The 22,137-nt window shown below is 42.8% G+C and overlaps 1 protein-coding gene and 1 pseudogene across 3 annotated transcripts in view; one reads left to right on the plus strand and one right to left on the minus strand.

Annotated features, from left to right (window-relative positions):
- RUBCN (rubicon autophagy regulator) overlaps positions 1-22,137 on the plus strand; it is a 57,287-nt gene that overhangs the window by 29,008 nt on the left and 6,142 nt on the right. The window contains exons 5-16 of one of the 3 annotated variants that reach the window (XM_060010835.1): positions 482-588; positions 1,634-1,790; positions 2,423-2,956; positions 6,495-6,590; positions 7,296-7,411; positions 8,099-8,306; positions 9,398-9,499; positions 12,066-12,140; positions 18,911-18,971; positions 20,083-20,215; positions 20,870-21,015; positions 21,999-22,063. In XM_060010835.1, coding sequence (XP_059866818.1) covers positions 482-588; positions 1,634-1,790; positions 2,423-2,956; positions 6,495-6,590; positions 7,296-7,411; positions 8,099-8,306; positions 9,398-9,499; positions 12,066-12,140; positions 18,911-18,971; positions 20,083-20,215; positions 20,870-21,015; positions 21,999-22,063 — 1,800 coding nt within the window. The remainder of the gene's footprint in view (positions 1-481; positions 589-1,633; positions 1,791-2,422; positions 2,957-6,494; positions 6,591-7,295; positions 7,412-8,098; positions 8,307-9,397; positions 9,500-12,065; positions 12,141-18,910; positions 18,972-20,082; positions 20,216-20,869; positions 21,016-21,998; positions 22,064-22,137) is intronic. The other 2 variants (XM_060010833.1, XM_060010834.1) reach the window with 2 other exon arrangements.
- LOC132424117 (endoplasmin pseudogene) lies at positions 15,947-16,767 on the minus strand (annotated as a pseudogene).

A 22,137-nucleotide genomic window follows, 5' to 3' on the forward strand; every position in this document is an offset into this window, starting at 1 on the left:
CTATGTAAAATGCAGTCAAGCTTTATGCTAAGGTATTTCCCTACTCCCATATACGCAAATCAGTAAGAGTAACTACTGTTTACTGAGAGTTTCCTATATTCCAATCACTGTTATATATTTTTTATACATATATACCTAACGGCAGCCCTGAGAGTTGGGTATTGATACCCCTGTTTTCCAATCAGGGAAGCAGAGCTCAAGGAGGTTAGGTGACTTGGCCAAAGTCACCCAGAACCAGAGTTCAAATCTGAGTCTTTCTGATTTTGAAGCCTCTTGTCATGGCCTCTGCTATACTGCACATGATTTAGCCTCTTCTGTACATTATTTGTCCCTAGTTCCCCTCTGTCCACAGTGGTATGATTCTCCTCAAGTCATCTTTGCCTTTTCCCTCTTTCCTTCCCTGAGCTTCTCCCAGGGCCATACAGGGAGGCTGAAGTTCTCCCTAATGGGCTCCATCATTGCGGTAGTTTTCTCTCCCCAGATACTGCTTTCCTGCTAAGCGACTCCCATGTCACGGCCATGCTCCAATGCCTAGAAGCAGTGGAACAGAACAACCCTCGTCTCCTGGCTCAGATTGATGCATCTATGGTAAAGTGGCCAAAGAATTATCTGTGTCTTATGTTCTGGCCTCCTAGACCTCACCATGATGTAACCGTATGTAGCAAACTACTCCACTTAGGCAATTGTGAACTGAAAGACTTTCATTGAAAACAAAAACAAAAACAAAAAATCTTAGAAGAGGAGGTACCATTAAGTACCTATTTAAGTAAAATGTCTATTTGTGAGTAAGCTTAAGTCTATTTGAGGAGGGAGGTGTCTATTTTTTTAAATCCTTAAAGAAATCTGTAGTCTGAGTAAGCACCTCCTTAAGGGCAGGCTTGATAAAATGCTAGGGAGAGGAGGGATGATTTTGAGTCAGGCTGGCTATAGATAGGGTGTCAGATGTAGTGTGGCCTGATGTTACACAGGATCATTTTTGTCCAAGAAAATTTTGTTGTTTTATGTTGCTTATTATTAACTCTCTAATTCACTCATCCCGTCACTAATATCAGTGCCTCCACTAGAAAGGAATCACAATCCCTATTTCTTTTGTGAGGGATCCCCTATCTCTCCTGGTTTTTCAATTTCGATTCTTGCTTACCATCTATTGAATACTTTCTACGTGCCAATCATGGTGCTATGCACAGTACATGCATCATCTCATTTAATCCTCAGAACTCTATAAAGTAGGCATTAATCTCATTTTATAAAGGTGGCCACTGAGGGACAGAGTAGATAAGTCACTTGCCCAAAGTTTGGACCAAAGAACTTGTAAGTGATAGGGCCTGGATTTGAGCCCCAGCGTATCTGACTTCTAAGTGCATAGTCTTAAGCACTTTGCTGTACTGCCTCCATGATAAGCATTTCTGGTCTGACCACCTAGGATTCCAGTGCAGAAGCTGTGGTGTATGGCAGGACTTTGAAGTTTCAAAGCTGTATGCTCTAATAGAGGATACCTATGCTGTATCTACTGGCCCTGGCTGCAGTTCAGGCCTGCTGCCAAAGGCCAGTTTCTACCAGCATTTCTGTAGTGCTAAGTGCTCCTCTTCTGAGGGCCTCTATCCTTGACTCTGACACGTGTTTTTTTTTGTAGTTTGCCAGAAAGCATGAGAGCCCGCTGCTGGTGACAAAGAGCCAGAGCCTGACAGCTCTGCCTGGTTCCACGTACACCCCTTCAACCAGTTATGCTCAGCATTCCTATTTTGGGTCCTTCTCTAGCCTCCACCAATCCATACCCCATCATGGCTCAGGTATGGGGGCAGCAAGGGGTAGTCAAGACATGTATCCCCAGGCCTGGAAAGCAGAGGACTTAGTGGGTGCTCACAGGCTGGCTATAGATGGAGCCTTGGGTTGATGCAGTTTGTCAAACTTCATGTCTTAATATGGAAATCTTAAAGAGGTATATAGCAACTAGCCTAAGATAATTCAGTAGCATCATTAAAGTAACAGAGGCAAGAGATGTTTTTAGTTTCCCCTGGGTTTCTGATCCGCATTGCCAGAAGGCATTTCAATGATAATAGCTAACATTTATTCAGTGCCTGCCATGTGCCAGGCTCTGTTGTAATCAATTTGTATATATTATCTCGTTTGACCCTCAAAACAGTCCTACGAGGTAGGTGTTATTATTATTGCTCATGTTATAGATGGGCAATGCATACGAATAAGCAATGAAGCCATTCTCCCAAGAGCTTATGCTTTTGACTTAGCTGCTTCTAAGTAATTTTTTGCTTACCTTGAACGATTTAGCCTTTTCTGACGTGACACCATGTGTCCTGGGCACCCAGTAACAACAGGGAGTTTGTTCCTTAGTTGTGGAGAAGCCCTTCACAGGTACCAAAGGCTTCCACCTCACCTTTCCTTTCCCTTTCTTTTTATATCCTAGAAAGAAGATCTACTTCCTTTTCACTCTGTGGCCCATGCCAGAAACCTCAAGAAAGCAGAGGACATGTCTCGCCAGCAGAGGATCAAACCGTCCAAGCCCCTCTGCTTCCAATCTCTGCATTAGCCGGGGACTCCCCCTCGACCCCAAATGAGATGAGCTCCAGCACTCTGACCAGCCCCTTAGAAGCACCCTGGGTCAGCAGCCAGAATGATTCCCCAAGTGATGCCAGTGAGGGGCCTGAGTACTTGGCCATTGGCAACCAGGACCCCCGAGGCCGGACCGCCAGCTGTCAGAGTCACAGCAGCAATGCTGAGAGCAACAGCTCCAATTTGTTCTCCTCCAGCAGCTCCCAGAAGCGAGATTCTGCTGCTTCCTCTCTAGGGGACCAAGAGGGAGGTGGGAAGAGCCAGTTGTCCAATGTCCTTCGCAGGTCTAGCTTCTCAGAGGGGCAAACACTCACTGTCACCGGTGGAACAAGGAGGAGCCATACTCGCTCCCATTCGGATACCAACATTGCCTCCAGAGGAGCCCCAGGTAATGATAACCACCAGCCCGTAGTCAGTAAGGTGGCCTCCTGAAGTTCAGGTGGAAGGGCGAGTTTGTTCTTAAGGGTCTTCAGATGGCAGAAAGAGAAGTTATGTTTCTGATGATATGAAGAGTATATTGCTTATAATGAAAAAGAGAAGTTTGTAATATAATGTGGATACCTAAGAAATCTCTCTGAGAATATTTATGTTTGTTCCTTTCTACATTGCTAAATAGTAAATGCTTTCCTGGATTCTTTCACTGGTTCTTTAGCACCAGAGGAGAGTGTGACTAATCACAGTCCAAGTTTTAAATGCATCTCTCAGACAGAGGGAAAGTACTAATGAGCTTTAAAAATAATCCCGTTAAATTCCGTCCCTTCCTGTGATTCCTGAGAAGTTTGGTCAGGATATAATAACAATAAGAGAGAGGCAAACTGATGTTAGGGTTTCCTTATTAACACTAGAGATGTAGTGAGTATGGGGTGATGGGACCTAGTAAACAAGTAAGTGGGGTTGACTGCTCCATCACTAGTTCAGGTTGAAAGGCAGTTGGGTAAGGAGGCCTTGGCTACTAGGACCTCCTTCACACAGACGCCAGCTGCTAGCAGAGAGCACCTTAGGCATGGCCAAGGTGGTGTCATTGCTTTTGCCATTTCCCTACTATCATCTTTCCTAGGTTGTTGGTGTCTGGCAGGCTTTGGTTGGGTTTCATTCATAAGAGCATCTCCATAAAAGCAAGTAGAAGGCCGATTTGTGCTCAAGGCCAGTTCTGGGTGGAAAAGCCTCAGAAATAAAATATAAAAGTAAAGTATAAAAAATTAAGAGCAAAAAAGGAAGATTTCCTTTTACAACTAGAGCTGCTATTGATTTCTCTTTATAATTTCTAAAAGGTGAGAGCTAAGGCCTTCATCTGAAACTTCTGAATTGCAAACTTTTGTCTCTGTTTTCCCCTCAAGAATGTGGTTTGGCTCATTGGAACTCGTTAGAACAAAAGTCTCCAATCAAAGCCTGTCTTCCCATGAGCCTTCGTAGATGTGAAGAGTACTTGGGTTAGACCCTTACTTCACATCTCCTGGAGCAGACCTGGAGATGTGAAGACCTTACTTCACATCTCCTGGAGCAGTCTACTGTACTCCAGGCTACTAGTGTTTGAGCATGTAAAACTCCCCTGCCCCCATTCTTGCATCCATGCGGATTCCAGAAACTGCGGGAACCTGCATTGGAAAAGGGAGCCAGAGAAAACCTAAGCAGAAGGATCTGAGGGAGTGTGGGTCATGTGCAGCTTCTCGTACGAGTCATCTTTCCCTCTGCACTAGGGTTCCCTCTCAGGAGTTAAGCCCCAACCTTTGCTAGATAAGAAGACGCTCTTTTTCTCACTCTCTATTCTCGTGTTCTGGACTTTCCTCTGCACCTGTCTGTCTACATACAGGAGGCCCCAGGAGTATCACCATTATAGTTGAAGATCCCATTGCAGGTTTGGGAGCCAGTCCTGTCTGTCCAGCCCCCACCCCCACCTCCTCGTGTTCCTCTGTGACCATCTTGCTTAGTTTCGAACTTCCTTTTCCATTCTGGTGTCAAATCAAGTCTGGCTGGCCTGGTCCTGTAGTTATGGTTAGACCTGTTGGTAAAATAATACCGTTGTTTTGCATGATACGTTTTTTGCCCACGACTTCCAAATGCCTCATTCAGTCTCTCAGCAGCATCCAGGAGATAGAATCAAGACTTGTCAAGCCTGTATTGCCCAAAGGTGAATCTGAGGTCTGCTGTTTGTCTAAGACATCATGATGAATCAGTGGCAGAATTTTTCTTATAACTGAATACTTACTACAAATTACTTTATTTTCCATGATTTAACACCAGAATGTGTTTTCTCCTCTTTCTGTGGTCTTGGATGTGAGTGCATGTTTTTGCCTCTCCTGGAGTCCCCTGTTTCCTTTTTCTTTCACCTGTCTTCCTTCCCCTGTAAATTTCTCCCCCACCCCCTCATTCCAGCCATTGCACAAGGTTTTTCTATTGACTTAAGTCTGTTTCTTTGGTTTTCACAGTGTTGTTCAAACTGCATATTGTGTTACATTCTGGGTACATCATGCATGGAGATATTGATGCTAGAATGTGTCTGCAAGACTGAGCGGTAAGGGAGAACTGAAAATTATGGCCTCCTGGTAATGGGTGAAGCCACTGGCTGTGTTAGCTTGGCAAAGAGGTTAAAGAGGAACAAGTCTGCGAGACCTTTGTTTAGAAGAGTCTTGTTGTTCTTGAGGAGATAAGAAATTGTAAGACGACAGATTTCAAGTCAGTATGAGGAAATTCTAAGAATTAGAGCTGATCAGTTGAATGGGTAGCATCAGGAGGTAGTGAGCTCAGTGAGCAAAGGCTGGATGGCCTTTACATGCTGTAAAGGAATAAGGTTCTGGTGTTGGAGTTTGTGTTGTGCACTGAGTTTGACTGGGGACCTCAAAGTTTGCCTCCAAATCATGGTTTCTTACCAAGGCATCATGGTGACTGCTGGTTTGTTGTGAGGAGCAGAGCCCACTGCCAGGACCACCAAGGGAACACAGAGTTATCACTTACCACGTAGTAGCATTTTTTGTGAGAGGAGCAGCTGACAAATTGGCACCATCTGTCAAGGAAATGGGTTGGATGCTGCTCAATCATTAGTCCTCCCAGCGCATCCTGTTCACTTCTCAGGCACCCACCTGCTTTGCTGCCTGCTCTTCTTTCTGTGGCACTGGGGATTTTGTGTTTCCCTTTGGAGAATATCAGTTTCCATTTCCTGTGAACCATGCCTGCTGCTATTCCTCCACTCTCAACTCTCAATGTTCCTTGAAAACTGCTACCCAGACACTTCCTACTTTGCCAGGCTTCTCATGAAACCTCTCCCTTCCTTCTCCAGGAACGCTGGGTCTACAGCCCTGTGGCTGAGCCCTTCGGTTACAAGGCCATCATCCTTGGCTTCTCTAACATTGTCTTGATGCTGCTTTTAAGGACATTGCTGGGTGTTATTTTGTTCTGCCAGTTCAGAAGTGGGTTAAATTTGTAGGCATGACAAATTTACATTTCAGGTGCAAGAGAGGCCATATCCTAGTGTTTGTTTAGTGAGTTTAACCCTTCTGATATTGTTTTAAAGTCTAGTGTCAAGTTATCAGAAAAGTTTCAGTGTGCTTGTCTCCATGTGAGGACTGTTTTCTAAATTGGTTTGTCAAGAGGGTAGAAATTGGCTGATATTCCTGGAACATTTGGTAAGAAGATGGAAGAAGAGAGAACTAAATTCATGAATCCACTTTGATTTGATTCTTTTTCACCTCTGTGTTGCCACATTCCAGGTCATGTTTTCTCTTTTCCCCTTAGAATATACCGACTTCCCACCTCCCTTCCTCCATATGTTCCTGCATTCTTGGACTGTTCCCTGTTGGTGTGCCACCTCTCTCCTGTTCGGGAGGGCATTGGGAATGGGAGCAGTTAAATATTGAAACTCCAAAGTTGGGAATGTATGTGTCGCTCACCTCGCATGTGTGTTTTTACTCCCTGGTGGCCACTGACACTAGAATCCTGCAGTGATAAGTCGAAGTTGAGAGGCCCCTTGTCCTACTCTGGTCAAAGCAGTGAAGTCAGCACACCCAGCTCTCTGTACATGGAGTATGGTAAGTGAGTACTAGGAAGGCCAGTGCTGCAATCATGTCTTTGCTCTGGTCCCCCCATGCCTGCCACACTCTGAGCTGTGTAGCTCATCTTAGCTCTGTGGAGGGTACACACCATACAGTCTCACCCTCCCTTTCATTATTTTCAACCCCTGTGCCAGAAATCACACTACCCTGCCATTTCTCATGCTCCTCTCTGCCTTAGGGGTCCCACTGTCTCGTGCTATGGGTGTTATCACCGTGAATGTCTGGTGAGCCAGCTGGAATGGCTCTCTGAGTGGGTGAGAGAGACCTTGAAAAGAGGCCTTTGAGTGTCTAGGCTTAATTACCGAAGATAGGCTCCACATGGAAATCATCCACAGGGAGAGCCATTTCTTTCCTTGTCTGACTCACAGCACAGGTTTTTTGGTTTCTTTGTTTGTGGGTAGGAGGACGAGTATGTCATCTTTAACTTTAGGTGGTCAAAGGGTTGTCTCCAGGCTCTCTCCATTTATTCCACCATTCTCTAACCCAGGGGCTTAGTGCTCTGGGATTCCGAGATTCAGAGAAATTCCTGTAGAAGGTAGACATCTTTCCAACCTGTTATCCGGGAAGACTTGGGAGCATCTTCAGTGTTAAAATCATCAGACTTCTTAAAGAAGCTTGTCTGTAAAGAAGATTTGCTTTTCAAAGCAGGGCTTTTCACATCCACATTCCATTTTCCCACAGAGGGCAGTCAGTACCTGTGCTCAGGAGAAGGCATGTTCCGAAGACCATCAGAGGGACAGTCCCTCATCAGCTACCTGTCTGAGCAAGACTTTGGCAGCTGTGCAGACCTGGAAAAGGTGAGGACTCTAAGGAGCCACTGAAAAGCCCATGAGTTGGGAGATCTGGTCTGAGGGCTCCAGTGCCATTTGTCCTAAAGAGGTTTGGGGTACACAGCAATAACATGGGTGTAGACTACAATACAGGTAAGTCACAGTAAAGATAAGCTCAACAAGTTCTGTCTCTGGAAAGCTCTTCTGGGAGCCTATGCGCCTCACTGAGTCCAGAGATATTACTGATTTTGTCTTAGAAGCTACCCTGGACAGAGAAACATTGAATTTTAGTCACATGATTACTGTTTCCTTGACCCTGGAACCTTAGGTAAAGACTGTCTCCAGAATCAACTTCTATATTTTGTTCTAAGGCTCAGATATGTGATAAATGATGTCCCTGTAGCATTTTATAGCTTACAAAGCACTTTATCTTGAGACATCACATTTGCCTTAATACTTTGTATATAAGTGTATGGTTTTAGGAAAGACCTGACCTCTTCTCTGTCATATTTTTATGTGGAAAGTGGGACAGGAAGGCCAGGCATGGCCAGATACGAGAGCAAAGAGAATATGCAACAGGTTTTCTGGCCATCAGCTTTCATTATAGGAGCATTTCCCCTGGGTGTTTTGAGTGAAAGCAATGCGCATTCTGGAAGCTACTTTCCAAGAGTGTAATCAGTGAGATGTCCCCTTTTTGGCGCTCTTCTTCCCCAGGAAAATGCCCACTTCAGCATCTCAGAATCCTTGATTGCTGCCATTGAGCTGATGAAGTGCAACATGATGAGCCAGTGCCTAGAAGAGGAGGAAGGGGAGGAGGACAGTGACAGGGAGATCCAGGAACTGAAGCAGAAGATCCGCCTTCGTCGCCAGCAGATCCGCACCAAGAATCTGCTCCCTGTGTACCAGGAGACTGAGTATGGAAGTGAGTGAGGCTGTGAACGCCTGTTCCTGCCTCTTCAGGCTTCGGGATAAGACTTAGTACCTCGTGGGCTTTCTTTTTTGTCTTCGTATGTTCATGTGAGATGTTATACACAAGCCAAGGGTTCCTCTGCTGTCAGAAAGATTTTCTGTGTTGTTCTAATTTTTCTTTTTTTCTACCAGACCAGAGTCCTAGAGCTCATCCATTTCCTACCTCTACATGTATATTATAAATTATCTTATTTGTGTTATACTCTTACATGTTATTATCTTTTCTAAGAAAACAAAGTCCCTATTATTCCTATTGCAAAGCACAGGAATTAAGAAAGTACAGTAATTTTTAAAAAGAAAAATCTAGTAAATGTAGTATTCTTAACTTGTTCTGTATTATACCTATTGTCTATATAGCTTTAATTTATAGCTGTCAGTTTAACATCGGCATGTCTGGCAAAGAAAATTAAACTTTAAGAGTTTTATAAACTTTCTAGGTTGCTAAAGAATTTATTTTTCTACTATATATGGTATAGACAAAGCTCAAAACTATGCACAGGAAAAAAGCCTGGCTATTTCTTTTGGAAGTAGGCCGAAAAGAGAATTTTGAGAACTGTTCATGTCTTCAGTTCATTTGGTCATAACTTCGTTATTGTAATACGTGAATCCCAGCTTATTTAAGCTATTCTCTTCTATACTGTGTTAATTTAACTTTCATGTACATTTAGTACAACTTTTGTTATTAAAATTAGCATTTACCATTTTCAAATATATATATATATATATATATATATATATATATATATCAGAAATATCTTCCAAAAAATAGGTTTCTGATATGAGGAGAACTAAGGCCACTGGTTCCAGATTCACTTTCCACAGAGTGGTACTTTCTGCTCACATGAAACTTTTTAGGGGATCAATCAAGAAGGGGAAACTAGCAAGAAGAGCTAGTTTCCATTTCCCCAGCATAACTCCCAGCCAAGGTTCTATTTACTTCTATGTTCAAGTCATACCAGGTCCCTTTTGTTGTGACCCTAGAAAGAGTAGGAGACCTCTTCTGTCCTATTTATTACTTTTTTTTTTTTTTTTTTAATGTAACAGGCTTTCGGGTCACTTCCAGCAGCTCCCAGTTCAGTTCACATGATTCAGCACAGTTCTCTGACTCTGGCTCTGCTGATGAGGTTGATGAATTTGAAATCCAAGGTATGAATTAACACTTTGCAAGGGAACTTTCATTAATTGTTTCTTTTAATTTGGAATCATAGGCTGAGAAGCTTTCCCTAAGCAGGGGGTCTTCATTATGCTTCATTATGGTATGTTGTCGGCTGTTGTAAGAGATAACTTCTCTTGTTAAAAACAAAGCCTATTTAAAATTTAAGCAGAAAAGAACACTAAAAGGAAGTATTCCATTGGAGTGGGATGGCTATTGATGTCACCATGATGCTTCTTCCTCAGTTGCACCTTTCTCTCAGATTCTCACTCTAATTCCTCCTACTAGCAGTCCAGAGCTAGCCCACATCTACATGAAATTAGAATTCTATTCTCTTGTGTCCTATAACACAACTGAAATTGTTTCAAAGTGTTTAAAAGGAGCTTTATTATAATCCAAAGAGAAAATGACAGAAAGAGTCACTGGGAGGGAAAAAGCAAAAAGGAAAAAAAAAATCAAGTTTACAAAGTGGAGCTTTATTTTCTGTCCTACCAGCGCTAATTTGCATAGCAGAATCACACTCTTGTTGTGAGCTTCTTCTTAGAGAAGGGGAGGGGCTCTTATCTGGAAAGGCAGTTGTGTTAAATCAGGTTAACCCATGATTAATGGGTTAATCCATTCCTGAAAATCATAAATTTCTTCAACTTCCTGTCAGTGCAATCAACAAATGAACAGATGGAAAACCAAACAGGCAGTTCAGGGATGTAAGTTCTTCCCCCATGGCTGGAACCAAGACTAATTTTCTTACAGAGATGACTTGTGTCTAGTTTTCCATTGTAACATGATGGTAAATAGATCTTTTACTGCATGAGGCTCTGATCTCCTGTTTACGCCAATCTCGAGAACCCATTCAGCTCCAGGTATGGTAGCTGAGTTTCTTCCCCATTCAGAAATACAATTTTTACACATATTTTTCCAGGTCTCCAGGAAGTCTTCCTTCTGTGTTCTCCTCAATGCATCTGATTTCTATTTATAACAATGATAGTCACTTAAAACTCCATTTTTTCCTTTGTATGTGGTTTTCCAACAGTTCTCCAGTTCTCTGACACCAAATGAGTGTCCTACATTCCAATTCTGACACTAATTCCTGGAGTCAGCACAGACCCTACAGCTTTAGGATTCAGTCCCACGAGATGGCTCCCTCTTCAGATGCCAGCTGCCAATGGGGTTCCCAGGATGCCTGTACTTCTCCCTGGCCAACTACCAACCCAGGGGTTCCCACAACTCCCTGCTCACGTTTCATAATTCACTAGAATGACTCACAGAACTCAGGGAAGCGCTATACTTATGATTACAGTTTATTATAAAGGATACAAATGAGTAGTCACATGAAGAGGAGGTACATAGGGCAAGGTCCCAAAGTATCCTGAGCACAGGAACCTCCGTCTCCATGGAGTCAGGGTGTGCCACTCTCCCAGTACATCGATATGTTCACCAACCAGGAAGCCCTTCCAAACCTCATCTTTATCAAGGTTCATTCAGTAAGCATGAGTGATTAAATCATTGGCCAGTGGCAACTGAGTTCCTGAGGTGGGGCTAAAAGGTCTGATCTTCTAAATAGCTTTTTCTTCTGGCAGCCAACGCCATCCTGAAGCTATCTGCATGTCCCCATGAGTCATTTCATTAACTTAAGCTCGGATATAATGGAAAGGGGCTCATTATGAATAACAGACATTCTTATCACTCAGGAAATTCCAAAGGTTATAGGAGCTCTGTGCCAGAAACTGGACAGAGACCAAATATATATATATTTTTTATTATACCACAGTCTGTGATTGACTTGATCTCCAAATTAGAAGAAAATAGGAGGGCTCTGCCCTTTCTCTCAGGATCAGCAGTTGGAATTTCATGTGGGTAATAATAAGGTAAATCTAAAACATGCTACTTCACTGAGTGTGGAACAGTCCACTTGACTATAAAGTCTGTTCCTTGCAGCAAAGCAAGGAGCCAGGGGGAGTTGTTCAGACTGAAAGGAGCCAAATTTGAAATAGCCTGCCTGGGGGTGGCATGAGGTGTACTCCCATTGGAAACTGTTGCTGCATTTGTGGCCCCAGAGGAGGTGTTTAATCAACTAACTCTCTAGTCAGTTCAGACGGAAATCCTTAAAGGAAAAGACCTTAGGCATGGCTTGTCAACCTCTAGGCCAGGTATTTCTCTGCTGTGATAGACTGTCTTGTGTATTGTACAGTGTTAAGCATCATTCCTGGCTTCTCTACCCACTAGATGCCAGTAGCATACCGCCCTTCTCCCCAGTTGTGACAACCAGAAATGTCTTCAGACATTGCCAAATATCTGCAGTGGGTACAATATCCTCCCTGGTTGATAACCACTGCCTTATGAGGTCTTTAAGGCTAGGCTGGTTTGGGGAGGCAGCAGTAACTGTCTCCCAAGCCAACGTGAGAACCTAACTATGGATGTAGGTTTCTAAAAGCAGTGCCATCTTTTGGAGCAAAAGTCAAGTCCTGATTCCAGGAACATGTGGTATAGAACTGTCATTCTCATCAGTTTACTTCCTGTCTGAATACTAAAGGGCACCCTTTTATAATCATTATTATACAGATGGTAGTGAAGGATCTAACCTGACTCACATGTCAAAGAATGGACTCTCAGTATCAGTGGCCTCGCTGTTTTCAGGTAGCCTGTGTTGGAAGCGTGGGTGTGCTCATACATGCATGTGTGTGAATGTTTGCACCAGCTTTTGTACATACCTGTGATACCTGTCAGGGTTATGAGGACTGTAACGTCTGGAGAACTATCTGGGGAAAACTGGACTTAAGCTAACTGGGAACAAATTAGATACTAATTTTCTTTCTTTCTTTCTTTTATTCTTTTTTATTTTTTAATTAAAAAATTTTTAGTGGAGTATAGTTGATTTAAAGTGTTAGTTTCTGCTGTACAGCAAAGTGAATCAGCTGTACATATACATATATCCACTCTCTTTTAGATTCTTTTCCCATACAGGTCATTACAGAGTACTGAGTAGAGTTCCCTATGCTATACAGTAGGTCCTTTAAGTTATCTATTTTACATATAGTACTGTGTATATGTCAATCCCAATCTCCCAATTTATCCCTCCCCGCCTTTCCCCCCTGGTAACTGTAAGTTTGTTTTCTAGATCTGTGGCTCTGTTTTTTTTTTTTTTTAAGTAAGTTCATTTGTACCATTTTTTCAGGTAGTCATTTTCTTCTTCCTCATATGACCCCAGTAATCCTCACTGAGATTATCCTTGTTAATCCTTCTCTACAGTGATACTTTTAGATTAAGTGGTCATTGTGGCTGATGGAGATAGTGGACAGTTTAGAAAGGAGTGGTCAGGTGAAGAAATTACAGTTCAAACCTATAGCTAAATACTGCCACACATTCAGACAGCAAAAGTCCTATAGAATGGTATGAAGCTTAGAGTCTCTTTAGAGTTTTGAATTTGCAGAGCCAACTTTCAGAAAGCTATCTCTTCTAGGTACTTTGTGTACAATTAGGATTTATTGCTGCAAATGTTTGGCCTTAGTAACTGCTTTGTGATCCAAACAAGTAGACTTTCTGTAGGTGGAGTTGACTAAAAGTAGTAGTTTTCTGTTCACAGTGGCTTTAAAACACACAAACAACAAAATTCAGGGCATTTATTAATTTGATTAATAGTTAATTATTTTATTAATTTAAAATTTTAATTAACAGTTAATTTTAACGGTTAATATTTTCAGCCACTAGAGTTTGAAATAATTTACATGTGTAAGATTAAATTAAGATTTAGAGAAATAAAAGTAATTAGGTACCTTTTACTCCTGAACTGTTGTAATTTATTCTAACAGTCTTCTCTTGCTTGACAAGTAACAATCATAAGTCATTTTTTTTTAGTTTGGTTTTTTTTTGGCCATGCCACATGGCTTGAGGGATCTTAGTTCCCTGACCGGGGATCGAACCCAGGCAGTGAAAGCGCTGAGTCCTAACCACTGGACTGCTAGGGAATTCCCCTAAGTCACTTTTAAACTGGTTTCTGATGTGTTTACAACCAGAACCGTTTGCATGTGCATTTACTGACTGTCAGGTACTTCTTGGTTAGAGCATAGTCGTCAGTCTGCTTTAACCATAAGGCATACTTTTATTTGGTCTTCCTAGCATCCTTTCTTCACCCATTTTGGGAGCTTTAAAGCATTTTTTATACACCAAGAATTTGAAATATTTTTCAACTAAAGTACTGCTTTTTCTCATGATCCACAATCCCAACACATTTTGAGGGCTTGGAGGGAAAGCAATCAGAACAACCCTCTCTCCAAAGTAGTGACTTGTTTGACTTCCTACACACAGATTCCCGATTATGAAAGCATAATTTTTTTAACATCTTTATTTGAGTATAATTGCTTTACAATGGTGTGTTAATTTCAGCTTTATAACAAAGTGAATCAGTTATACATATACATATATCCCCATATCTCTTCCTTCTTGCGTCTCCCTCCCTCCCACCCTCCCTGTCCCACCCCTCTAGGTGGTCACAAAGCACCGGCTGCTTCCCACTAGCTATCTGTTTTACATTTGGTAGTGTATATATGTCCATGCCACTCTCTCACTTTGTCCCAGCTTACCCTTCCACCTCCCCGTGTCCTCAAGTCCATTGTCTAGTAGGTCTGTGTCTTTTTTTTTTTTTTTTTAGATTCCATGTATATGTGTTAGCATACAGTATTTGTTTTTCTCTGAAAGCATAATTTACAATTCATCTTTCTCTACTGTAGGTTTCTTTATTGCTTTCTGTTCTTTTTCATTTGTTTCTGGTCTTTAATCAAGTTTATTACTGGGGACCAAATTCCTTCTAACAAGTGTCGGTATACTTCTCATTAGCAGTCTTCTTGATCATGTCCAGAGGCTTACAGATGCTTTTCTTTTTGATCACCTTAAGTAATATATGCTATTGAAGAATATCTTGGGATTCTATCAGAGGAAGGTTATCAGAATCCATAACACCCGTGGAAAAATTACTTAAGCATCGTAGTATAGACATCATCTGTGATAAATACTGTGCATAATTGTAATATTTTGCTTAATGTAATCATTTTTCTTAGATCCTAATTCAGCAAGTAGACCTTACGTAGCAGAAGTGTTTATGAAGGAAATAGTTTTGGAAGTTACTTCCTCCTCACAGTAAAGTGGATGTAAACTTGTGATCATAGCTTATTCATAGAAAGCTTTGTATTCGTTAACATCTATTCCCTTTTTAAAAAAACATTTTACTGAGGAATAATTACACTTCAAAATCTACCCACTTTAAGTGTACAACTCACTAAATTTGAGTAAATTTACCAAGTTGTCAACCATCACCGTAATCTAGTTTCAGAACATCTTTATCACCCCAGTAAGATCCCTCACACCCATTTATAGTTAATTTACATTCCCACCCCAAGTCCCAGTCCACCACTAATCTTTATATCTCTATAGATTTGTCTTTTCTGGACATTTCATGTAAATGCAGTCACACAGTATGTGATCTTTTGTGTCTGGCTTCTTTCACTTCATCTGTATCTTCTGATGGTGTCTGCCAAATTGATATGATATCATTCATGGGCTCCCAATTCCAGACAGTCTTTTCAGCGTCTTTGGTTTTAGGATTTTGTTGTTGTTTTTTTCCTCCCTTCATCCTTTTCCACTACAACTTCATCAATTCTTCTTTATCCTCCTTCTTTTAGAATTTCAATCTCTGCATATATGTACCTAGTCAGGGTCCAGTCAGGAGACAGAAACCATATGATAACTTGAATAGGGAAAATTTAATATAAAGAATTATTAACTCTGATGGGGGATTGAAGTAATGGGAGACTGGCTCATAAGGAGTAAAGAGAACTCTAAGGAATACAGGAATAGCAGATATAGGCAGCAGTCACCATCCCTAGGGCTGAGATAGAGCCCCCTGTGGAGGAACAAAGGTAGAAGAGGGCCATACCCCGAGGCTGCGATCCAGACCTCCTTGCTCACTGGATGGTGGAGTTTTCTGAAGGTGCAGAACTGCCCTGAGAGAATGTCCGGGCATGTTGTCCATGAGGGGTGCCATGGCAACAGCCCTTTTCAGGAAACCATTCTCTGGGGTGCAGGAGGAGGCTGCCCCCAGGGGGTGCTGTGCCTCAGAACTCAAGGGGTGCTGGGGGAAGTGGTTCATGGGAGGGGCCAGGCCTGCAACACCGGCTCGGAAGCTTTCCCAGGGGTCCAAGGGAAGCCACTTATGAAAAGTACCATCAGTGGCGCCCTGCTGCAAAGCCTCCTGAAGCCATGCTTACCCTGGGGAAAGTCACTTGCACCACAGGAGTCCTCTTACGGGAGCGCACCAGCAGCCAGAGAAACCCGTTCCTCCTCCAGTGTCCCTCCAGCGCCCTCTACTGCCGAAGGTGAACATTGTGCCAGCTGGCAAAAGATCAGTGTTTTCAAGTCCAGCTCCATTATCACAGAGCAGACAAAAAGAAGGGCAGGTTGGGAGCTGAAAGGCAATAAATTGAAAACTGGCACAATATATAAAGAGGAAAGTTCATGAACTATATTTTGGGTAATCTGTTGCTCCTCCCCACCTTCCCTCTTTTAATAAGTTGTTTTCTCCTTCTAAGGCAAGAGTAATTGTGGCTCTCCATTTTAAAGTGTTTCCTCTTGAGTCAGCAGTTACAGAACATTCATTAGAGTTGGATTTCTGGATGTGTTGGGTATCCCCTTATGTGCTAAAAGGAAAACAGGCTGCAAAGCAACATCAGATTGGCCAGTAGATTCTGAAGTTGACGCTATTCTTGTGCCTCACTTATTTTGTTTAAAAATGTGCAGATTTTGCTAGGGTACCAAGGTTTTAACCAGTTCTTCCTTGATCATCCCAATACCGGTATCTGGACATGCAAAAATTCTTCTTACAACCTGTCATTATTTTTGTTGTTGTTTGTCTTTATATTTTTGAACTTTTTCCAGTCAGTAGTAATAGCTTTATCCTATCTAAAGCATCAGGCGCATTTGAAATCGGTTCTTGTTAAAGAATTGATAAAAAGTTTCATAATTATGTTAACTTCTATTTGGAAGGAGTGCTTCTCAGACTTCTTTCTCAAGTGCTCTCATTTGGGGTATGTTTAATCCATTCAGTTGAGTAGCTTTCTTCTGTCTCTTTACTCCTTAATTATCCTAGACCCTGGTCTACTTTTATCCAGATCCTCAACTAGTGTTCCAACCACATTAACCTAATCATCTGCTTGTACTGACTAGAGAGTGAGCAGGATACAACAGAAAGGCCTAGTACCCACGAGGCCTTCATGGTACTGACCAGTGACAGGTGTCATGTCCCTTTTGATATCAGGCGCTGCCTCTCCCTCTCCGCTCTTGGGGTAAGATCCTCGCTTCCAAACCCGTGTAGTCTTCTGCACTCTTGGAAATATTCATGATTAGCCAGGACATCACTGCACCTCTGTAAAAAAGAAGAAACATGATAAAGTGTGACTTGACTTTATTTTCCAAAGAGGAGAGAGTGTTATTTTTTCTCTCAAAGAAAAGAAGGCTTCCTTTCTGTGAGGCTGAAGAACTGCTGAATAGTTTTTATGAAGACAGCGGTTTTCAGCAACCATGAATTGTCAACCGCCTCTCCTCTCTGGCGTGCCATGTTTTCTTTCGTAGCCTGGCCCTCAAGTAACCATGTTGGTTAGCTCTTTATTCAAGATATCTGTCTAAGATTTTTGTCTGGTTTTTCCTTTTCTATCACTCGTAAACAGGCTGAAATTTGCCTTTTGCTTTTAGACAATTTTTTATTTAGGAAATATTTTTTGGAAACCTATTATGTACAAAGCTCTTTGAGGATTTTAAGGACAAGGCAAGACTTACATATGATCCAAGGCAGTTTAGTGTTACTCAAATCAACGTTGCAAACCCAATGGTCTATGAAGGTCTACTATTGCCTAGAGTTTTTTCTTCTCTTCTAGCACTATTTAGAATGGAATACAGAGCTAGCCAGTGTATTGGGAACTGGATTTGAGTGGCACAAATTCAGAGAGAGTATATGATATACATGAATTTCTTTGTTAAATGAAGTAGGATTTGTTATTTGCTAGTCAAAGATTTTGTTGCTATCTTAAGTTTTTCTATGCTTAGAGAGCATATGAAAACTGAGAGATTTCAATTCTTTTCTCTTATTTGTGTTTATAGCTTTGAAGACATTGATTTTTCAGGAATATTATTTGAGAATATGCTGTTATACAGAGCACTGTGTTAAGTATTTCAGGGCCAAACAGAAGAATTAGACACGATCTCATTTCCTCACACCGAGATATTATAATCTAGTGGTACATACAAACGTATATGTATACAGAGGAAACATGAAGAACAATTGAGCTACTCATGGCCAACTGCAGAATGATGTCATGTAAGCTTAGCGCTCTATTGAGGGGCTTAAATGCAGTAGATTGATCATTGTGTAGGTTTAATTAGGAAAAGGTCTTTCACTAGGCATCAAAGGAAATGAGGGATGAGACTTATCAGAACAGTCTTGTTTTCATGACTTGAATAGGCAGTATCTGCTTTTCTTGAACATGACTGTTATGTTTCACATTCTCCCCATTAAAATTATTTGGGTAGATGAGGTCTCTAGAGAGGTAGGCATATCATTATTAGAAATCCTTTTCAAAATTCTTTCTTGGGAATAGACTTTGGAAAGTCTGCCGTAGGTTCCTAAAATTATGTTTGAGAGTTCTTTAGTAAAGATCATGTTGAATAGCTCCATGAAAATTTGTTGTTTACCAGGCATCTTCAGGGAGTTGCCAAACCATAGAGAAGTTCTTTTTTTCCTCTGTGCCACCGGACAGGAAGGGAGTCTTTCCGTGAAACTTTGTTAAGGACATGGAAGACTTCTCACATTCAGTGGTTAATAGCAATAGTGGTCAGATGTTAGAAGCAAAGTTTCAATTCCACATACATTTAATGAGTAACCTCTGTGACCTAAATTCTGTGTTAGGTACTGATTCTGGTATAAAACAAAGAGCTAGATAGAGTTCTTGACTCTGAGAGTTTATCATTTAAGAGCACTTGAGATTTAGAGAATGAGAGAAATTGGAGTCATTTGTTGCTGCTTGGTAGAGAGTGTGTCCCTGTTTGCCTTAGGATGCTTCATGTTCTCCTTCACTGCTTTGCACTACATGTGAATTTGTGTTTCCACCTGGAGTTGTAGCCACTTTGACCTTCTCAATGTTATGCATAATGTCACCAATTCAGTCTGTTGTGACTTGAACAGAGCCAAACTATAAATTGGATGTAAAGCTTCACCTGGACTCTGCTCCGTATCCTGCATAGAATGTAGCACCTAGCTGCTGCCCTGAGTGCTTAGCTGCCAATAGCTTGGACTGCTTTCCATTATTATCCCTTACCTCCTCCCTTTCCATTTCCTGCTCCCCTTAACTCTTGTTTGCATTTAGATGCTGACATCAGAAGGAGCACACTCTCAAACAACAAATCATGTGTTTCCTCCCAGTCCTTGTAAGTACTTTTTTTTTTTTTAAATAAAACTTTGGGATATGTCGAGAAACAAACCCAGGTCTTGGCATATGGATGGGAAGGCCATGGGATGAAGCCATCTGAATTCACAAAGAGGCAAGTTTAATGTGACAGGCCTGCCTGATGGTGGTGAGTCCAGGGGAGAGAGCAGAAGATCATGGGATCAAACAGGCTGGGCTCCGGTGGAGGCAAAGCTCGCAGTGTGGATTATTTCTTCTCTGCTAACTCTGATTATACCAGAGGCTCCCAGAAGATCAGTTCTCAAAAGAGAGAACAGTGATCGTGATTTCTGATTATGAAATCAGATTGAACAGGTTCCACGTAGACTCAACTAGAGGAAATAGTAGTTCATGCGGGAGTGACAATAGTCTTCATAGTCCACAAAGCAGTTTGACTCACTCTATTTTGTAAACAGGTGTTGTCATCTCCATTTTGCAATTAAAGAAAGTGAAGTTTAGGGCTTCCCTGGTGGCGCAGTGGCTAAGAATCCGCCTGCCAATGCAGGGGACATGGGTTCGAGCCCTGGTCCGAGAAGATCCCACATGCCGCGGAGCAACTAAGCCCGTGCACCACAACTACTAAGCCTGTGCTCTAGAGCTCGTGAGCCATAACTACTGAAGCCCGCGCACCTAGAGCCCATGCTCCACAACAAGAGAAGCCACTGCGATGAGAAGCCCGCGCACCGCGACGAAGAGTAACCCCCACTTGCTGCAACTAGAGAAAGCCCGCATGCAGCAATGAAGACCCGACGCAGCCAACAAATAAATAAATAAATGAATAAATAAATTAATTACTTAAAAAAAAAAAGAAAGTGAAGTTTAGAGAAAGGATTTGACAGAATTCTTAACCAGCAGTGCCATGAATGCTAGTAAGTGGGATTTGAGCCTAAGTCTTAAAACTATGTGTGGACCTGTGTAATTTGCTCTATACTCACATGTCTGAGGATGATGAGAAAGGAAGCTGAGTGGACTGGGGGTGCTGTGAGTGTTCTCTCAGTCCATAAATCACTGTGTATGGTATCGGGTCCTGAAGTTAGGGCTCCCATCCTCCTGTCTTGTCTCTATGCTCAGTCTTCCTTGACTCTCTGTTTCAGCTCTCACTGCTTCCTACACTCCACGTCTGCTGAGGCAGTGGCCATGGGGCTCCTGAAGCAGTTTGAGGGGATGCAGCTCCCAGCCGCCTCAGAGCTAGAGTGGCTTGTTCCAGAGCACGATGCCCCTCAGAAGGTAGATTCTTCAAGTCTTTTTCTCCACCCAGCGTCGAGCCCCAGGAGGCTGTGAGCCTTTCTGATATTGTTCTCCTTTATTACACGTCTCCAGTTTAGAATGAGCCTCCATGTTTCCCTCCTTACTTTTAGAAGCCATTCATTACAAATGTATGTCGGATAAATGAAGGAATGCGTGCACGCTTGCCTAGGTTTCCCCTAGCCATCGTCAGGATAGGAGATAACGGCTCCTCCAGTGTCCTTATTCCACATGACTGCTCACTAGATCCGGGGGCAGCACTCCTGTGTTGTGACCACCTTGAGACACTGGAAAAGTGAACTATTCAGGTTCTTCTTTGCTCTGCAGTTGAATAAGGCATGAAGCACCCTGGCACACCAAGGGTCCCGGGCTGGGTTCAGGGACAGCATTATCAAGGGGTGCCACCCCACTGGGAGGCCGTTTCTGTTCCTTTTGATTCTTGGAGCCCAAGACCCTCACTTCTAGTAGCCTGGTGCCTTATCATTTATTTCGAGGGCCAAGGTTCCCTGAAGCCCTTGCTTATGGTGTTCCTGAAACGGCTTTCATTAATTATGCTTCTGCCATGGCCAGAAGGGTCAGGCATATGTATTCCCCCAGATTGTCCGTGGTGGATCACCCTGTGCTTTTCTCCTGCAGCTCCTGCCCATCCCTGACTCACTGCCCATCTCACCAGATGACGGGCAGCATGCTGACATCTACAAGCTACGTATTCGTGTTCGAGGCAACCTGGAGTGGGCCCCACCCCGGCCTCAGATAATTTTTAATGTTCATCCAGCCCCAACGTGAGTAGTCAGTGGCCGTGCCCTTTGACAAACAGATACATTCTCTTTGGATTGTCAGAGCCTTCTCTTCACCCTATTGTCCCTACCTGCTGCTGTACCTCCCATACAATTCTAAAAGGCAGAGGGAGAGAGTTACCTACTTGCCTGCGAGGTTTTTTTTTTAATATTTATTCATTTATTTATTTTGGCTGCGCCGAGTCTTAGTTGCAGTATGCGGACTCTTAGTTGCGGCATGCATGTGGGATCTAGTTCCCCGACCAGGGATTGAACCTGGGCCCCCTGCATTGGGAGCACAGAGTCTTACCCACTTGACCACCAGGGAAGTCCCTTGTCTGCGAGTTTTACTCTTAGTCCTTCCATTCCTTCCCAGAGCTAACCAGAAATGAGGTCTTTTTTTTTTTGGCGGTACGTGGGCTTTTCACTGTTGTGGCCTCTCCCATTGCGGAGCACAGGCTCCGGACGCGCAGGCTCAGCGGCCATGGCTCACGGGCCCAGCCGCTCTGCGGCATGTGGGATCTTCCCGGACCGGGGCACGAACCCATGTCCCCTGCATCAGCAGGCGGACTCTCAACCACTGCGCCACCAGGGAAGCCCCAGAAATGAGCTCTTTTATCACTGGCCTCCCAACCTATTGCTTTCCTCCCAATAGTTTTATGAGCTTTTTTTTTTTTTCCTCAAGATGGATGGATGCTTTTCTTTCCTTTTGTGCTCTCCTCTTTACTATTTCTCACCTCTTACATTTGTACAGAAAGTGTGTTTCATTACTGGGGAGAGTCACTGCCTAGACCTAAATTCTAACCTTACAATCCTTGGTTTAAATTGGTTCTCCCAATAGGTTCATTTTGTCCAACTCTAAAAAAATAGGTGAATTCCCCTCTCTTCCCATCCTTATGGGAGCCCTGTATTTGTATCCCCATCCTTTACGTCTCAAAGACCTCATGCAGCTGGTATCTGCCAATCCCCTCTCCTTCCCGTTTCCTCAGGAGGAAAATCGCTGTGGCCAAGCAGAATTACCGCTGTGCAGGATGTGGCATCCGGAGTGACCCTGGTGAGCGTCTTCTCTGGCCTCCCCTGCTGCCTCCAAGGGCTTTACCCTGTCACACACCTGGGTGAGGGAGCTGG

This window comes from Delphinus delphis, chromosome 4 (genome assembly GCF_949987515.2).
Source record: "Delphinus delphis chromosome 4, mDelDel1.2, whole genome shotgun sequence".
NCBI lineage: Eukaryota > Metazoa > Chordata > Mammalia > Artiodactyla > Delphinidae > Delphinus > Delphinus delphis.